General features: G+C 46.4%; 1 protein-coding gene across 3 annotated transcripts in view; it reads left to right on the plus strand.

Moving 5' to 3' along the window:
- FBLN2 (fibulin 2) overlaps positions 1–18,289 on the plus strand; it is an 89,150-nt gene that overhangs the window by 66,935 nt on the left and 3,926 nt on the right. For all 3 annotated transcript variants that reach the window (XM_088171726.1, XM_014893502.2, XM_088171725.1), the window contains exons 7-15: positions 1,358–1,474; positions 1,894–1,995; positions 8,785–8,919; positions 10,045–10,182; positions 10,479–10,622; positions 14,154–14,282; positions 14,761–14,886; positions 15,495–15,611; positions 16,575–16,703. In XM_088171726.1, coding sequence (XP_088027852.1) covers positions 1,358–1,474; positions 1,894–1,995; positions 8,785–8,919; positions 10,045–10,182; positions 10,479–10,622; positions 14,154–14,282; positions 14,761–14,886; positions 15,495–15,611; positions 16,575–16,703 — 1,137 coding nt within the window. The remainder of the gene's footprint in view (positions 1–1,357; positions 1,475–1,893; positions 1,996–8,784; positions 8,920–10,044; positions 10,183–10,478; positions 10,623–14,153; positions 14,283–14,760; positions 14,887–15,494; positions 15,612–16,574; positions 16,704–18,289) is intronic.

The raw sequence follows: 18,289 nt of genomic DNA on the forward strand, positions 1-18,289 counted from the left end.
CTAATCCTCTGTCCAAGCCGAGCAATGAGCATTCTCTATGTCATCCTTCTCAATGTGGTGTTACAGCATTTACCTCAAGACTGCATTTGACTGTTCCTGTGGCAGCTGTCTGCTCTGCTTATATTAAAATTCTGGGAAAGGAACCTAATCCAAAAGAAGCAAAGAAAAGTTCTTACTTTAGCACTGCAAAATTTGGCCTGGTTGCTCACCTGGGGCATATTAGTGGTTTTACTTTCCTGTTCTTCTCCCAGCACTGCCTCGGCTGAAGCTCTGGGTGAAACATCCTGTGCTGTGGGAAGTCATGTTCCTGCAGATGTGCAGGACTCTGGTGCTCAGGGCTGTGCCCAGGGGTGCAGAGGGCTTTGCAGAGCTCAGCTGGGGAATTGTGACAGGGGCAGGGGACACTGTGAGGCCTCAGAGGTGCACGGCAGGGGACAGGGGCTGGTGCTGCCATTGCTGTGCCAGGCTGAGGGAGGGTCAGGGAGGTGATTGGGAACCCCAGTGCCTTTTTTTGGCTGAACCATACGTGGCACAGTGGCCTTTCAGCTCTCCCTGTTCCTCTGTGGCTGTGCATATCTTGGGCATTCCTGGGGAAATCACTCAGGCTTTGCCCCAAGCAGGTGACTTTGGTTTGTCTCTGCTCCACAGCCTGTTATATGCCTATGCTGCCTTCATTTGTTTCAGAAAATCACTCTTCCCATACCCTAAACCTGCACTGCAGTCACCCTTAGTCATTTAAGGTTGTCGCTGTTTTGTGGCTCACACTTTGCTCCATGTGACACGTGTGACACTTGAACTCAGTGGGGACAGAACACATCCCTCTTAAGGGAGAATTTAGGCCTATGGGCTTAGGCTTCTGCTTTGATGATACTGATAACCTGGGTTACTCTTACTGATGTAACAGAGCTCTTTTTTTCTAATACCTTTAACATTACTGTCTGTTGAAAATATTAGTGGCAGACAGCAATAGTCACGTTTTCCATTTGGCTGTACAAAAGTCATTCCAAAGTACCCTATGCTTGTAAAGATGTTTGTTGTTTGTGTTGAAATAGGATGTACAGGATAAGGTCAAAGGCTTGTTTTGAGTTTGGAGTTTTTTTTTCTATCAAATATCAAATGAAAGACAGCCACTGTATTTAAAATACAGCAAATGTTTCAAAAGTGAAATTAGTACTTTCTAGTTTATTTGAATATTATAGTGCTTTACAGAAGTTATTGTCAGCCAGGCTCTCTGATCTGTATTCATGATGTTTGTTTCTTCCTCCAAACCATGATGGAGTGGGATGAATGGGATCACCCCTTGCCGTGGGGTGTCTGGTAGGGATGGTGCTGTCCCTCATCCTCCCTTGCCTTGCAGACCCTGACAGAGGACAGGTGACCAGGCTGGAAGCTGAAGCCACCATCCCTACAGTAGCTTCTCCCTCCCAGCCCATCCTTGTGGTGTCCTTGCAGGAAGAGCAGGACAAGTGCAAAGGTATGTTGGAAGTGTCAGCTGCAGAGGGGTGTTTAGGGACAGAATAAAATTCCTCTCACCCTTTCTCCAATCTGATTTCATTGCACAGCTTTTATCTGTTACCGCTGGCAGAAGGCTGAGGAATTGTCAGGGGAAACCTGAGGGAGGAATCTGAGGCTGCTCTCTGCCCTCAGGGTTATTCCCCAGCTGCTCCTCAGGCTGGGGTGGGCAGTGCAGCTGTGCAGGGTGGTATGAGCAGTGCAGGTAGGAGTGGCCAGGTGCGAGGGTTGGAAGCAGTGCTCAGGGCTGCCTGGACAGGTTGGTTACAGGCTGATTCCCCTTGCCTGAGCTGGGATCGTGCCTGGCTGGCCTGGCAGTGTGGAGCTGCAGCTGATCTGTGCTGGGGGTCCTGATGTATTTTGCAATTTTGTGTTGTGCAGATAACGGCCCCTGCAAGCACCTGTGCAACATTGTGGAAGGAGATGCTGTGTGCTCCTGCATGGCTGGGTACACGCTCATGGCTGATGGGGTTTCCTGTGAAGGTGAGTGCTTTGGGCTCCCCACAGAGCCATGGTTAATATTCGTGTACCTCACACCCCTGGGTGTTCCTCGTTTTCAGAACTGGGAATTGCAGTGCCATCAGAGAGACCATTTGGCAGAAGGAACCCCAGTTCTGCCTCACAGGTACCTCCTGAAGCACAGTGCAGCTGTTACCTGGCGAAGTGAAGGCAAGCCTGGGCTGGTGCTTTTTTCCTCTGACATTGCAGGCTTTTTTCAGCCCTTCCGGTTTCTCTTCCCCTGAGGTTCTTCCACAGGCTCTGTGTGCTCAGCTGTGGACAGGCAGCATTCCTGCTGGGAGCAGGAGCAGCCAGCAGGACACAGGCACCTTTGCTGTGCTGGGGTACCCTCAGAGCACAGCTCTGCCCTGCCATCTGCTCTGCTTGCAAAGCTCCTCTTGCCTTGGAAACCTGAGCTCAGGGAGGCTTCACCTGAGGCAGGACGTGCCATGGGAGCTGGGCCAGCTCCAGGTGTGCACTTTGCTGCAGCTCTGGCCTGCCCAGTGATGAGCAGTGAATTCCAAAGCTGCATCATCACCATCCACATTACAGAAATTTTGAATGGACGTTCTTGAGTAGTGACAAGAGATATGTTTGCCCAGGAAGGGTTTGGGGGTCAGAAGCAATACCCTGTGACATACCTTAATTATGAATCTCTGAGTAAGGGAGCAGTAACAATGAAATGCAAGCAGGAGCTCCCAGTGCTTAGAATTGCTCACAAATGATCCACATCACTCTTAATCTTAGACCTTATTGAATAACAAATCATTTTCATGAAATTCCAGACAGTCTGTGAAGAAAATGAGATTTTAATATCACCAGATAAAATATTCACAATGCACTGCTTACTCAAGTGTGGTGGAAGCTAATTTGATTAATTAATGTCAGAATCAAAAGGGGCATTTCAAGGCAATCGTTTTCCTACAGGAAATGAAAAAAATTTGCATTTGTCAGTGGAAGCAGTGAGTTTAAACGTTGGCAAGGGACATTTACAATCTCTTTTGAAGTCAGGATCTGATGGTGAGGGTGGTGGTGCACCGGAGCAGGTTTCTTTCAAGGAATGTGCACTGTGTCTGTGTGAATGCCTGCCTGTTTTTAAGGATATTTCTTTCTGGCACAGCAAAAGTACACGAGTGTGAGCAAGGACTGAATGATCTCTGAGGGTTTATTCCAGCCCTCTTTCCAGTGTAACACTGCATGTATTACAGCCTGGTGCTGATGTGGGAGCTCCAGCACACTTCATCTCAGCATCCTCGGCGTGAAAGAAATGTTGTTTCATTTCAGGAGCTGTTCTAATGGAGTTCTGTTTTTCCCTTCTGGCTGCCCCGTGCTGCTGTAGATTTGGATGAGTGCCTCTCAGGTGCTCAAGCTTGTTCCAGCGGACAATTGTGTGAGAACACACTGGGATCATTCTCCTGTGTCAGCCCCAGTGGGATGTGTGCAGAGGGCTTTATTCTCAACAGGCATAGGAAATGTGTTGGTAAGACGAGAGGCACACGCCGTTCACCACAGCATCACAGCTCTCCATGCTCTGCAACGCCTCCACACCATTGTGCTCCAGGCTCTCTGGCCATCCCTCCATCGACATCTCAGAGCCAGGCAGTACAAACACGTGCACCATTTGCTCAGCCCTTCACCTCATGAGTTGTGTGCTCTTTGGCTTTTTCCCCAGCCATGCCTTCTCGGGGTGCAGATCATGTTGTGCAGAAGCCCCGAGCCGCAGGTGTGGTGACCCAGTAGCTCTGATGGCTGCAAACTGAGCTGAGGGATCAGAGCAGCTGATCTCTGTGCACAGTTCAGTACTGCCAAGTTCCAGACACCACCAAACAACAAAACTTCAGAAATGCAGTTCGAGAATCTGCGTGAGTGTGGGCACTGGAAAAGATCCATTCCAAAGGGAGGGCATTTTAAAATTCACATGAGTCCTTTGTTAATTCTGGCATAAATTTCTTTGTGTCAAAGTCAAGGATGCATCATAATTCTGCTGGATCATCCCTGCTGTTTGACTTCATGTAAGAAACCAATCCATTTTTACAAAGTGTATTTATGAGGATTTAATTTGCTTCCAGCAGCCAGCTATGTGAAATAGTTTCTCTTTTGGGTACTTTCCTAGAGGCTGGGTTAGGAGGCAGCAGCAGCCTTGCCTGGATAAATGGGGCACCTGGAGACCTCCAGTCATCCATGAAAGCATCAGTGCCCATGACTGTAGTGCCTGTGTGAATGCAGTGCCCTCTTCCACCCCTGTCCTCCTCCCTACATTTATAACACTGTTTTTCTGACCATCACAGCTTTGGGGTTTTTTTTGTCTTTAAAGCTCTGTGATCTCATTAACAAGCACCATGTGGCATTTGGGCACGAGCAGGAAAACTTCTACAGTGTCAGAATCCAGAGGAAAACTGTGATTTACCACCTTTTGGGTGTTCCTTAAATTCTTGACATTGGGTTTTTATTTTTTAGTTATTATTATTTATTTTGAAATCAGAGGTACTGGTAAGAATGGAAAACGAATGAAAGGATTTGGTTTCAAAGAGATGGCTGAGAGAACAGCACTGGAAGGAAGGAGGCCTTTATGAGACAGCTCAGACTGAGCTGAGGCTGGTGCTGGAGGTCCCCAGGGTGTGCCCAGAGCCTGCTGCAGGCACCACCCTCCTGCACGGGAGCCTGGCAGCTCCAGGAACGTCCCTCCTCGAGCTCTGCTCCTGACTCTTGCCACTGAACCCCCGATGTTTTCCCTGGACTGTGCAGGAAGGATGGGTCTGTCCTTTTTCACCTCTCCCAGGAGTGTTCTGACACTGAACCAGTGCCTGTGTGTCTGCAGATTTGGCAGGAGCTGCTGTGGCAGGTGCCAGGTGCTTCCATTGGTTCACGTTCTCCCTCTGCCCCATGACATTAGAACAGTTTCATTATGACTGATACCAGATAAACCTCAGGCACTACTCATGAAAGCAAAGACAGCTCTCATTTGTGAAGCCCTTCTTCCTCACTAAACACCAAACCTCTGTGTTCCTCTAAGGCAGGGCAGTTTTTACAGGTATCCTTTTAAATAACCTGAAAAACTTTGGAAATTCTCTTCTTTTTTTTGGTATGCTCTCCACTCCCATCTCCCAGCTCTGCTCCGTGTGTGGTGCCAGCAGAACATTTGCCATGTTTAACATTTTTTCCTACTTTAGTAGTCCAAGGGGAAAGCCACAGGCATACTGTGGTTTGTGTTTTACTCGCTGCCTCCTTCTCCTGAGGTATTCTTTTCCAGCCTAACAGCTTTTGTTCTCCACCTTGAGCTATCCCAAACACCAGGAGAAAACCTTTGGTAATTAGTTTGCAAATTCTTGTTGGTTTAACGATGTTACTCTTTGCATATTTTAGGGACAGGAGAAGCAATCTTTGCACAGCCACAAAGCAGCTGATAATCTTTGATCTGTGGAATTTCCTTTAGTCAGGGGCAGGGGATTCTAATTACAGGTGCTTTCAGGAGCAGACACCCAGGATTCCCAAAAGCCAGCCATGCAGAAGAGAGGAGTCACCAGCTGTTTAAACAGCTCTCACACGGCACCTCTGTGTGTCTTTGGGAGCAGAGACTGAAATGTCTTTGGGCTGGAAGCTACATGTTCTCCTAAGATAAGAGCCAGGCTGGGTGATGCTTTTCCTGTGACTTCCAGGCAAAGTCATTCCCACTGCTCACTGACTGCTCTGCTCCTGTCCTTGCTGTTCTCACCTCAGTTTCCCTCCTGACAGGGAGCAGGACACGGTCTCTTTATTCCTGGACCCACAGGGTGGGTGGTGGCAAAATAACAAAGTGCCTGCATTGCACAGATATGTCCCATAAAACAGAGCTGAGGCGATTTGAAGAGAAAAAAGTGAAAAGAAACTCTAGATGCAGGACAAGAGAAGTGCATTTCACTTTTCTAATAGAAGGTGTAACAAAATGAGTTTTTGATGTCAAAGTGCATATTGAAATAAATAGCACTAGGTAAATGTTGATACTCCTCTGAAAAAATGCCAGCTCTTGGATGCAACAGATGTGCTCAGGGATGGTGTGTTTGCAGCAGCTGTTTGCAGCAGCAGATCTGGGAGGGATAAAGAGTTATATGATTGCAATTCATTCTGGGTTTTGCTGACATAAAGTGAGGAATGTTGCTGCCACGCACACAGACTGAGTAGATACCTCAGAAATTAACTGTGTGACTTGTTTTCAGTATAGCACTGAGTTGTTTTTCCTCTTTTTCCCGTCTTTGAAAGTAAATATCATTTTACCCTCCCTCACAGCCTTAATTGGGTTGGATGAATCCCACAGCTGGTCCAGTGTTGGAATAAACAATGTTTGAGACTGAAAACATAACTCGTGTTATTCCCTGTTCTCTGTCAGGCATCTTACTGCCTTATGGAGTTGGCTTCCAGGACAGGAGGGAGACAGGTCCTGGGCACTCTGGATTCTACAGAAAACGTAGGGATTTGTTTAGAAAAATAATGAAACTGGGCATGTTTGCATGATAAATGACATGGAGACTGTGGTGGGCTGGCAGCTGGCCTGATGGTACAGTCAGAGGTTCTGACTGACTGGGCAGGTAGAGCAGAGCTTTGTAGGGCCATGGCTCAGGGTTTAAGTCTTGCAGCTCAGCCCACCTCAGAGTCAGGCTCTAAAGCTTGTCAGTGTCTCACATGCACAAAACTTCTATTGAAAACAAGAATTCTGCATTGTAATCTGCCAATTTCCATCATCTGAATTTCCTCAAATGTGTTCCAGCCAGTTCTGCATAGTTTTTCAAGTACTCAGAGTTTCAAAAATTGAATCAAAAATATAGACCAAACATGAAATCATACTGGATTTTTTTTCCTCTGTGAAATCACAAATTACTTTTTTTATGCCTATTACTTAATATTCCACCTGCTGATCATGTGGAATGCCTCCTACCCTCTGTGGTTCATATTTCAGACAAACATATTTTCTCTTTTGACGTGGTGCTGGACTGACTCAAGCTCATGAGCTGCAGTGTGCTGCTGTCAGTTTGTTTATGTGAGAGGCCTTTTTGTGGTTTGCAAGAACAGATAATCTCAGATCTGTGGTACAGCCAGCAGAAAGTCTTGCACTGCTTTGGGTGCTGCTAAGTGGCATTGATGGTTTTCTCTAAAACAAAATTTTTTAAAAATCAAAAATTTTAAAGAACTAAGACCAAAGTAGGTGGACTACAGCACTTTGTATTCATCTCCCAGCATGAGAGGGGGTTTTGCTACCCCCACAGGATCACTTGTGAAAATACTCCTCACTCTAATGAATAGAAACTGGGAAAGTGCACAGGCATTAGGGGGACATAACCCCAATAGGAACTTTGGGGCAGGCAAGGACCTGCCCCTCCGTGGAGGAGCTCAAACTTTGTGTGGGTCAGGTAGAAAGAGATCCAGGGGATGGCCAGGACCTTGCTGTGGATTAACCAACTGCTTTGCAAAGCAAGTCCACAGCACGTGAAGAGTAGCCATGGCAAATAGAGAAAGAAAAAAAAAAAAAAAGTAAAATAGGAATAAGCGAGAAGTGAAATGTAACCAAGCTAATGCACGTCTTGCAAAACGCAGTGCACAGCACCAGTTATTGGAGTGTACCAGGAATTGAAGGTTTTTGGTGCTCCTCCTCATTTCTTTGCTAGAAAACCAGCTGACACATTTTTAAAGACAAGAATTTTTTCAAATGGCTTTTCCTGTTTTTGTGCTCCACAGGGGAAGTCATATATCTGATGTACTTATCTGAGAATGAGGTTCTACAGCCAAAATGAAAATCTGATGTAACAATACTTGCTTTATTGTGCAGTATGAAAACAGCTTCATGCACAAAGAAGCCAGAGGACTAGTAATGGTTCTGGTCACATTTGGCTTTTGTTAGCTCTAGCAATTCTTGGCTTTATATAGAACTGGGAATGTGTGAGGTTTTGTGGAGGTTGGCTAGAAAATTTCCCAGTCTCTGCCCCTTTTTGTTGCTTCTAAGTATTTGCTCATCATGCTGTTCTAGCTTTCATTATTAACATAAACCTGAATTTGAGACGATTTCATCCAAGCCTATCAAAACATGTCATTTTAAAGGTGTTTCATATTCCTTCCCTAATTGTCCCATGCTCTTCAATCTTGTGTTCAAGTGATTTTTTAAAAAGAACTTTTCCACTACTTCACCTGCTGAAATCAAATCTCTTTAAATCTCTAAATATAAATTTACAAACTTGATTGAGCCATCAGAGTTCCTCTCCGTGAGTTCCAGCATATCCAGTTCCAGTGATGCATTCCTTAGGGATAGGTACCAGCACGATCAGCTCAGCAGGGCAGCCTCAGCTGCCATCCCTGGAGCAGTGCCACCCCAGCAGCCCCAGTCAGCCTGGCCTGAGGCAGCAGGGCTGGGCAGTGGCCTGAGCTGTGGAGGTCTGGGGAGGAGCAATGGGCATTAATCCCCTTCTCATTCCCTTGCCCAGGAGTTCCCATCCCTTCGCCACCAACCAGCTGTCAGTCCTGTGCCCAGCCTGCCTTTCCTCACTTCTGTCCATCTCTGGCCCCAGTGCCTGCACCATCCCCATGGTGTTTGGGAAGAGGGGAGGAGGAGAAAATCTCTCTTTGATTTGTGTCTCTTCAGTCACTCTGGGTTAACTAGAGACCCCGGGCTAAAAACATGTTCCATCAGAGCACTGTAACAAAGCCTGTATTGACTGTCTTTCATTTGAGCTTTCTGCTCCTTCCAAAAGAGCAGGAAGAGGGCGATGCCTTGGCATCCTGTGGCACTGATCTGTTCCCTCTTCCTCACAGACATCAACGAATGTGTGACAGAGAGACACACCTGCCAGAGGAGAGAGCACTGTGTCAACACCATGGGCTCCTTCCGCTGCCTGCAGGAGCTGAGCTGCCAGCCCGGCCACGAGCTGAAGGACGGGGAGTGTGTGGGTAAGGAAAGTGTTCTTGAGCTCCTACACAGAGAGAAGGGAAGGGATTGCAAAGCATTTTGGTATTGCTGCCCTGTGATACCAGTGCTGCAGCTAAAAAAGGCTGCTCACCATGGAAGTGTTGGGCTTTGCAGGCTCCTCCTGCACATTCGCTCCTTTGAAATGGTTTCCAGGCATAACTATAAATTACCCAGAACATGGATGAAACCTTCTGAACTAGGGTTTGCCATCTCTCTGATGGAAGAATCTCCCTTAGCTCCTCTGCCTGCCTCAGCTTATGCTGTTTGCTGGTGATTCCAGCAAAAATTCCCAGCCTGAATGGATCATGGAGCTGACAGCTCCATCCTTCCTGTGTTAGAAACTCTGTCAGCATTTATTTACATTTTACATTTACATTTAACCGTTTGGAATGGTCACGAGGTTAAGAAGTTATTCTTCATCCCCCCGTCCTGGTCTCTGGAGATATGTAACAAAGAAGGGAACATCAGTGCTCACAGCAGCACAGAGGTGTGCAAGGGACACACGGGCCCTGCCTTCAGGGCAAAACTCACTGTTATTTACACCTACAAGTTTTACGGTTTCCTGACAGCTGCAGTAAGAGATGCCTAAGGAAAGAGCTTATCTTTTGACATAGAACATAAAGTTGTAAAATAGAAATTTTCAGAAATCTCCCTTTATAAACAGCTATCATAAATAAAGCTTGGTTTACTTGAAGAGGCTGTTGTATCAATGTCTTGTTCTGTTGTCTGACTCTAGAGCATTTCTAGCATTTATTACTGATCTAATTTACTTTCTAGTCTTGAAATTAGATTATCTAGAGGATTATAATACTTACAAATTGTTTTACAGTAGCCTGTAAAAAACGGCAGATATTTTGGTATTTGTGGGTTGCAAGAGATGCTGTGAGCGAGGCAGTAGGGACCTGAATCAAATTTGCTGCAGGACCTGACAAATCCTGAAGTGATGTCTAAGAGCACACACATTTAACCCTCAGATTTCCCATTGGTAGCACGCATCTGTTGAAATAATGCCTGCTAATTTCCTTTCTGGAGGATGGCTGGCCATGAAGGCTACTGAAAAGTAGAGCTGAACTCACCCCAGTGTGGTGTTTTGGTGTGATGAACAGATATCGACGAGTGTGAGAGAGGAACTCACAGCTGCAAAGTGAACTTTGTTTGTCAGAACACAGAGGGGTCCTTCTACTGCGAGTCCAAGCAGCGCTGCATGGATGGGTTCCTGCAAGACCCTGAGGGGAACTGTGTGGGTAAGTGTGAGCAGCACAGTCTGTGCCCTGTGCTGCGGCTCCTGGGCCTCTCAGGAGCTGGGCATTGACCCCTTAGGTGTGGAGTTTTCCTCAAACCCTGCTGCGAACTTAATGTCGACACTTCTGCCCATTTAAAGATGTGACTACTTGCATTTTGAATTTGGAGCCACAGCAGACCTTCATCAGCCTTACCTTTGTAGCATAAGAAATTGAAGAAAAAGAAGGGACAATTGGAAGAAAGCAGACCAGAATGGTTAAATAGCATCTCTCACTGCTCTATTCATTTTCTTCACCAGATATCAATGAATGTACGTCCCTCCCTGAGCCCTGCAAGCCAGGATTCAACTGCATTAACACGGTGGGGTCCTACACATGCCAGAGGAACATGCTGAGCTGCAGCAGAGGCTACCACTCCAACGAGGAGGGCACACGCTGTGTCGGTGAGGGGAGGGCGAAAATCTTACTTCACTTCTAAAGAGATGTTTGGGGTTACCTCCAGATTCCTAAATGTGTTTGAGGAATGGGAATTTTCTGTCCCTGCAGCTCTGGGATTTGTTTGTGCTGCAGGATCCTGATGTCTCTCATTGCTCTGTGGAGTTTCTCTTGGTGTGCTCAGCAACTGGTTTTGGCAGCAGATGAGATTCACTGGCTTCCACTCTGGACAGAATGTGTTTTAGTTACTTATTAAACTCATCCTGTCAGGCAGGACCACAGTGCCTTGGTGTTTTTTGTAGTACCTCCCTGGTACTAGAGTGATCTGCAGCAAACGAGGAATGCTGGATTTGGGAGCTCACAAGAGTATCACCAAGTGGATGTTTTGTGTAGGGATGTTCTGTGCAAGGTGTTCCCCATTACATCCACTTGTGAGGGTGTTTAGGATAAATTCTCATTGTGTGAAAAGAATTCTGAGGAGAATGAGCATGTGAAATATTCCTCTAGGCTGGCATGCAGCTTGATCCTGATTTGTATTTGTCCCGGTGTGTTGAGGGTGTTACTGACTCAGAATGGCAGATTTCAGCACTTGTTAGCATTTGTTTGTAAATGAGCACAGAAGGCACCGAGGGCTGGGAGGCTTAGTCCCTGGTGCCCAAGGCAAGGCTGGCTGGATGTTCTCCAGTTGTTCCGAGTTACACGAGATAGGAAATCCTGAAATGACAGCGGGTAAACAAAACAAGAAATGACACAGCAGCAGTTTGCTTAGTGGTGATACCCCAGTGATTTTTACCTACCTTCCCCTGGAATAAAGGAAGGATGACATTAACAAAATGTGTTCTGTAGAGCTGCAGGGAGGTGGGAACCGTGTTAAGAGCCATTATATTGCTCATGGTTAGCAACTTGTAGTGCACACCAGTGGTACAGCTAGACCCCATTTCCACTGATATTTCTGCATTCATCTTCTTGCTCTGCATTATCCTCTACCCCCCATCATGGGTTTACCCCCCAGACTATCCAGACCATGTGTGGCCAGTGGAAAGGTGGAAAAGATTTGGAAGTAGCAGATTTGGAAGGAACAGTTCATGTGTGCAACTGAGGAAATTGAGAAAGCTTCCAAATACTGTGTTTTGTAAGTTCAGGGCAAAGTAGTGCTGTAGTTCTTTGCTGTCCTGTTAGTCTAGGGTATTTCAGTTCTTACCAAAAAAAGCCCCCAAAGTCCTGTCTCTCTCAGTTCTGTGCAGTTCTGCAGCTGCTTTTGATCAGTCCTTTCTCAGTCAGGTCACCTGGGCTGGCTATGGTTGCACCAGCTGGAGTTTGGTGACCCTGAGGTTGTTTTTAGGGTGACCACCATGCCAGAGTCTCCCTGAATGGCTTTTCCCCACTAGGCAGCAGTCAGCCCTGAGCAGCAGTGCCAGCAGCTTTGCTCTGCATGCCCTGCAAATGAGGTCATGGGTGTAGTCCCCACCTCTGGACCTGGTCAAAATCGTGCAGGTGTGGCAATTGGGAACGTGGCTTACTGGTGAATGTGATGGTGCTGGACCAACAGCTGGACTGGTGATCTTGGAGGCCTTTTCCAGCCTTAATGATTCTGTGATTGGGTTGATGGCTGGGGCAAGTTATGTTCCTTAATTTCAGATTGATGGCACAGAAAGAATCCAGCTTTTCTTCCTAGTTGTTTCTAGAAAAATGTGACTGTAAATCCATGAGAGAGGAGGAAATTGCCATTAATCCTCTGGCATCTCTGCTGTAGAGCATAGTGAGGTAACACAATGCACTGTGATTCCTGATGGTCCTCTGTCTCTGCTTTACACCACTGACGAGGCTGTTCAGGAGCAGGCATAAGGAAGCTTCTCTAGCTTGTTTTTTGGAAAATATAATTGATGTTAATTGGTGATTTCTCTGTCTTTGCTGTGTGCACTCTGTCCTTGATGCTGGTCTGTGTTGTTTGGTATTTTTTTGAATGGCTTTTTTTAAGTAGGCAGAGAGTAGAGAGAAGAAAGAAAAAAGCATATGGTCCTAATTTCCTCTCTCTGTGATAAAAACTAGTATCTATGAGGCATTACAATAGCTAATTAGATTCCTGAATCAGATTTATTCACAGTAGTAAAAACATCATCTGCACATGTTTCTTCAGCAGAATGACACTTGTAGGGTCATCTCCTCTATTTGGAGAATACATCTGTCTTTAAAATGCTCAGATTTTCTGATTTAGCAAATGAGTTATTAAAAACTGCCTCTTAGATTTAGCTGAAAATTACTGTAAGTGTGAAATATGGCACAGTTCTGATGGTGTAATGCCCTAGAACTAGTCTGAATGCAATGGAATACAGAACTTTGGACAAACTAATGAAATGGTTGCACGCATGAATTCATTACAAATAAAGCTGCTACTTTACAAATTGTTACCTGCCTTAGAGACTTCCTTGCTCTTGGTGCTACCTCTGATTAAAAGAAAGCGAGGACTCAGTGTTCTGGCAGAAATCTCAGTTCTTGTCAGTAATTCCTGCATGGTAAAGGGCATTCCCTGCCATCCCTGACCCTGATGCCAACAGGGGCTGTGTGGGTACAGCCTCTCCAAGGCTATTGTTTGATAGAGAACTGCCCAGGAACCCTCTGAAATTATTTAGTGCTCAAATTTATGACTTCAAATAGGGCAGTATGGCGAATTTCCAGCCTTAGAGATCCATCCTAATGATTATTACATGAACGGGGATTTGGGTTGTAAAAGTAGTTGAAGATGTGAACAATAGGAAAAAAGCAGGATCTGTTGGCTTAGGAAGCGGCAGAGCTTGGGATACTTGAAGTAATACACAATTGTGAGAGTTAATCAGACTTTTTGATGCTTCTTATCACAGATGGTAAAAGGGATTTGTTAGATGCTGATGAGCTATTTAGTCATGTTGCAAGTCTTGTAAATCAGCCTGTATTGAAAACTCTCATCTTCCTCTGGGGATGTTTAAATGAGATTGGAAATGATGTGTGTTAGTGAGAAGCAACTAATTTGTTGGTATTGGATTTTGGATGAGAGGCCATGGGGAATATCAAAATGGGAGCTGATTGAGAAAAGACAAAAGATCAACATTAGGAGACAGCAAAAGGTAGACAGCAGGAGCAGACTGAGAGGGCAAATGGAGATGAAAATAGCAGTTGCTCTAATTGAAGGGATGAGCAGAATTTCTGGCTGGTTCTTGTTTTGCTTTAAACGGCTTGGTGTGACTCATAGAATGGCAGAACATCAGACTGGGGGGGTTTAAATGTCATGGTTTGATCAGAATCAAAGTGTATTTATACCAAAACGCACAATATACTGAGACAGCCCCACTGCAAGTCCAGTTACCATTTTCACTTTGGAGGTAATGCTCTACTTTTCCCAAGTTTGACTCAACTGCTCTGAGAAGAGCATGGAGGGAGAAGCTGGTGATATTTCTGCTGTCCAGTTTCTAATCCTGCTATTCAATGGACCTTTTTGTGTCTCTTTATAAACACTGTTTTTAAGCAAACTGTACTGAAGCAGCTTTTCCTGTGTGTCTCTGCAGATGTGGACGAGTGCCAGACTGGGGTGCACCGGTGTGGAGAGGGGCAGCTGTGCCACAACCTGCCCGGGGGCTATCGCTGTGACTGCAAGATGGGCTATCAGTACGACTCCTTCAGCCGCAGCTGCATCGGTAGGTGGGACACGGGAGGGGCTGGGGGCTCCCCTGCCTGATCCCTGGGCCCCGAGGCAGTGCTCAGCACCATTGCAGTCCGAGTTCTGCAGTGCAGGGCCTCAGGAGAGGATGGCATCACCTCCGGAGCTGGGCTGGGCAGCACATCCAGAACTCTGGCACTCCCAGCTGGGGTTGGTTCAGCTGCTGGCTTCACCTGAAGCCATCTGCAGGGATGGAAACCCCTGTGGGTTTTGCTTCTGCTGCCGTGAGCATTTGTCTGTCTGAAGGCTCCACCACTCTCCTCCCAAGAGCCATGGCACAGCGCTTTGTCTTTCGTCCCTCCCGTGCACCGATTAGAGCTGGGAGTCAGACAGCCTCAAACCCCGGGCTGCAGCACTTCACACTCTGCAAATCAGTCTCTAACACTTGCAGAAATACCCCCTGCACGTCGTTAGCTCATGTCCCTCGGGTGATTGTTTGCTTGTTGTGCTGGCAGACATCAACGAGTGCTGGAACTACCCCGGGCGCCTGTGCCAGCACACCTGTGAGAACACCCCCGGCTCCTACCACTGCTCCTGCTCCTCCGGCTTCCGCCTCTCCTATGACGGCAAGCACTGCGAAGGTACCAGCCTCCTTCAGCACGGACAAGGAATTGCTGGGAGAATTAGGGGACTTCAGAGAAGGCGTTGTTGAGGCAAAATATAAAGATAGTAACCTTTGTGTGCTCAAATTTGCTGACACTGGAATTGTCAGATGAATGTCACCAAGTTTCTCCTCTTTCTTCCTTTCCCCATGTACTTTTTGCTTTCCTTTCAGATGACAGAAAAGGAGAACAGAACAAAGTTAAAACAGGAAACCATTCAAATTTTGATAAAGGTGAAACTTGGTAGTGGCCAAATTTACAAAAAAGGATTTTGAATTGAATGGAAAATTTTTGAGATCGCCATGATTTTTTTTAGTGCAACTATTACATATTTTAGTGAACTGAAACTATGAAGTCTGAAACAAATGTCTGCATGTGTGTTTCCATTGGCATGTGGAGAAATGAAATTCAGGTGCTACAGACATGCTCAGGCTTCTTGGCATTCTGCCTAGAGAGCAGAAAAAATAGGGACAAATTAGTCCTTTCTCACTCTGACTGGAAGGTAAAGGTTTTCAGGGACAGGGAAAGGTGGAAGAAACTGTTCTGAAGCACTGTGACCATCACTGTGGGTTTGTTTTTGGATGCAGATGTGAATGAATGTGATAACAGTCCCTGCAGCCAGGAGTGTGCCAACGTTTATGGTTCCTACCAGTGTTACTGCAGGCAAGGCTTCCAGCTGGGAGAAGATGGGCATTCTTGTAAAGGTAAGGTGCTGCCTCACCAGGTCAGGGTGTGTGTGTTTATCCTCTGCAGAAGAGCTCTCTGACCCTCAGCAGCCCCTGCAGGTGATGCCTGAGGATGGTTGTGAGTTCCAGCTGCCATAGAGGCTGCCAAAGGTCTCTCCAGCTACTGACAGTGCAGTTCAGTGGGTGGGGCACACCTGTGGGACTGCACAGCCAGGGAGCTTGTTCTGTAATGGTTTTGTGGGAACAGAGCTTATGGCTGAAGAAATCTGGTGGGAAGATATTCCTGTATTGCATCAGTGAACACCTGTACTGCTGAGTGAAGGTTTGCTCTGCCAGCTGTCTGTGGTGAATGAGGAGCAGAGTGATCAGAATGGAGAAAGGAAGGGTTTTACCTTTTTAGCTGAAGTTACCAGCACTGACACACTGGAGAGTCTCTGTTTAAGGAATGGTGAAGAAGCCAACACCCTTCCTAGCACAGGGAAGCCTGGCAGGAAATCCTAGAAAACTTCATTGCTGAAAGGGTAGTGAGGACCTGGCACAGTTTGCCCAGCGAGATTCCACATCCCTGGAGTGTTCAAAGCCAGGTCAGCCTGGTCTCGTGGAAGGTGTCCCTGCCCATGGCAGGGGGTGGAATGAGCTTTCAGCTCTATTCCCGCCTACACCAGTCTGTGATTCTATGATTCTGTGAAATTACAGAGGCACCAGAGAGAGAGTGTTTCAAACTCAGATGTTCCCCACCCTCATTATTCCTTCCCATGAGTGTGTATTACTTGCAGCCAGTATTTCTGGGAGCAGGCTTATGTTCAGCATTTCAGAAAGCTCCAGAGCAATGCCAGACCTCCATGGTTGCCGTCACGTTTAGCAATGTATTATAGATGTATCAGGTGAGAGTCTCCTGGTGTGCTGCAGCCTCCCTTTGCAGATCTGTGTTTTGTTTTGTTCTGTTTTGGTTTGGTTTGTTTGACTCTGTTCTTTCCGCAGATATTGATGAGTGCACACAGAGCGCTGGTATCCTCTGCACCTTCCGCTGCCTCAACATCCCTGGCAGCTACCAGTGTGCCTGTCCTGAGCAGGGCTACACCATGGCAGCCAACGGCAGGACCTGCAGAGGTGACAGCACCTGGGGGCTGGGGCATCAGTACCCTTGGAACGAGCTCAGCCATTGCAGCTGCTCAGTCGAGTCTCCGTGTTTTGTGTCAGTCACTGTTCAAAAGTCAGGCTTCGACAAAGTTGCCAAAGTATCTGCAAAGTCGGTTTTCCTGTGCTAGAAGAAAGTGCTATGGCAGCTCAGCTGTTAGTGTGAGCTAATTGCTTAAATGAATTCCCAGGGAGCCCAGTTCATCCTTCAAACTGAGGCACTTGATTACTCACATGAGCTGTGTGTGCACGTTGGCACAGCACTCAGGGTCGGGGATTTTAGAGGTGCCAGATGTAGAAATCTGTGGCTGCTTTTATGAGTTACAGTTTTCTCCTCCAGAAAACTGAGAGATTAAATGTTGGAGCTGTAATTGGAATTTGGCCATCCAGCAGTGTCACCTAAGCTTAATCCTGCTGGCATTAATAAATGTTAGTGAAATGACAAGTACCCTCCCCTCACACACCCCTTTTCTTCACAATCGTGGAGATTCTTATGGGAGTCTGGTGGTTTTCATGTGGTGTGCAGCTGTGTGGTTCTGAGCTGAACCCCCCTTTCCAACGGATGCACTGCCTATGTAACCTGATGGAGGATCTGATTACCTTTAGTACTCTGCACATTCCTGCAGTCCTTACACAACTGCCAGGCATTTCCTGCCCTTTCCTGCTCTTTCAGGAACCCTTCATGGAACTTTGGTTATGTATCTCCTGTGCTTGAATTCTGAATGCTAATGGCAGTGAATTTGCTCTGTGTAAATCATGAGCAGCATGAGCATACTTAATCCTTATTGTGGAGCAGTGAAGCAGATTAAATGACAATTAAAATCCTTTAAAAACATTTTAAAATATTTTAAAATGTGTTTTTAAGTATGATTGCAGTAATATCCACATGCACTTAAATTCTTAGGTAAAATTCACCTTTAGAAAACTGGAGCTGTTACTCCTCTGGTTACATCCCCTTGTTTGGAGCTCTGCAGGTCTGTAGTTACAAGTCTGGGCAGATACTGAGGTGTCTCTGAAAATGTGGTCAGAGGAAGGCTGGGTTTGTGTTGACTCTCTTGAGTGCAGGGAGATGATCTTGGTTTCCCCCAGCTAAAGGTCTTGCTCCAGTTGCTCATCATCTGACCAGTTCTGAAGAGTTACTGGTGGAATGTTCCTTGTACCCTTTTTTCAAAAGATGAGTTGTGTCTCATGGAGAAGTGTCTCAACATATGGATCTTTTTTACAGAAACTGCCTGTGGTATTTTGCAGCTCAGCCAAAGTGGTGCAGGGAGTGCTTTCATGACAATGATTGCAATATGGAAGAAATTTTCTTTTCACCTACGGGCACTGCTGAGAATCAGCAAGGGATTTACTTGACTTTGATTCTCTCCTATTTCTTATTGTATACTTTTCTTTGCAAGACTTTTAAACCACCCGGTTCGGTGTGTGAGATCAGCTCTCATCCCAGGGGAATGAAGGGAGTGGAAGGCTATGGTTTCTCTCAAAGAATCTCTACTCTGTGACAATTGGCAGAGCTGCAGGGCCCTACACAGTCCACATGCCTCGTCTGTTAGAGTTTA

The sequence above is a fragment of the Sturnus vulgaris genome, chromosome 11, assembly GCF_052056855.1.
Source record: "Sturnus vulgaris isolate bStuVul1 chromosome 11, bStuVul1.hap1, whole genome shotgun sequence".
NCBI classification, from domain to species: Eukaryota; Metazoa; Chordata; class Aves; order Passeriformes; family Sturnidae; genus Sturnus; species Sturnus vulgaris.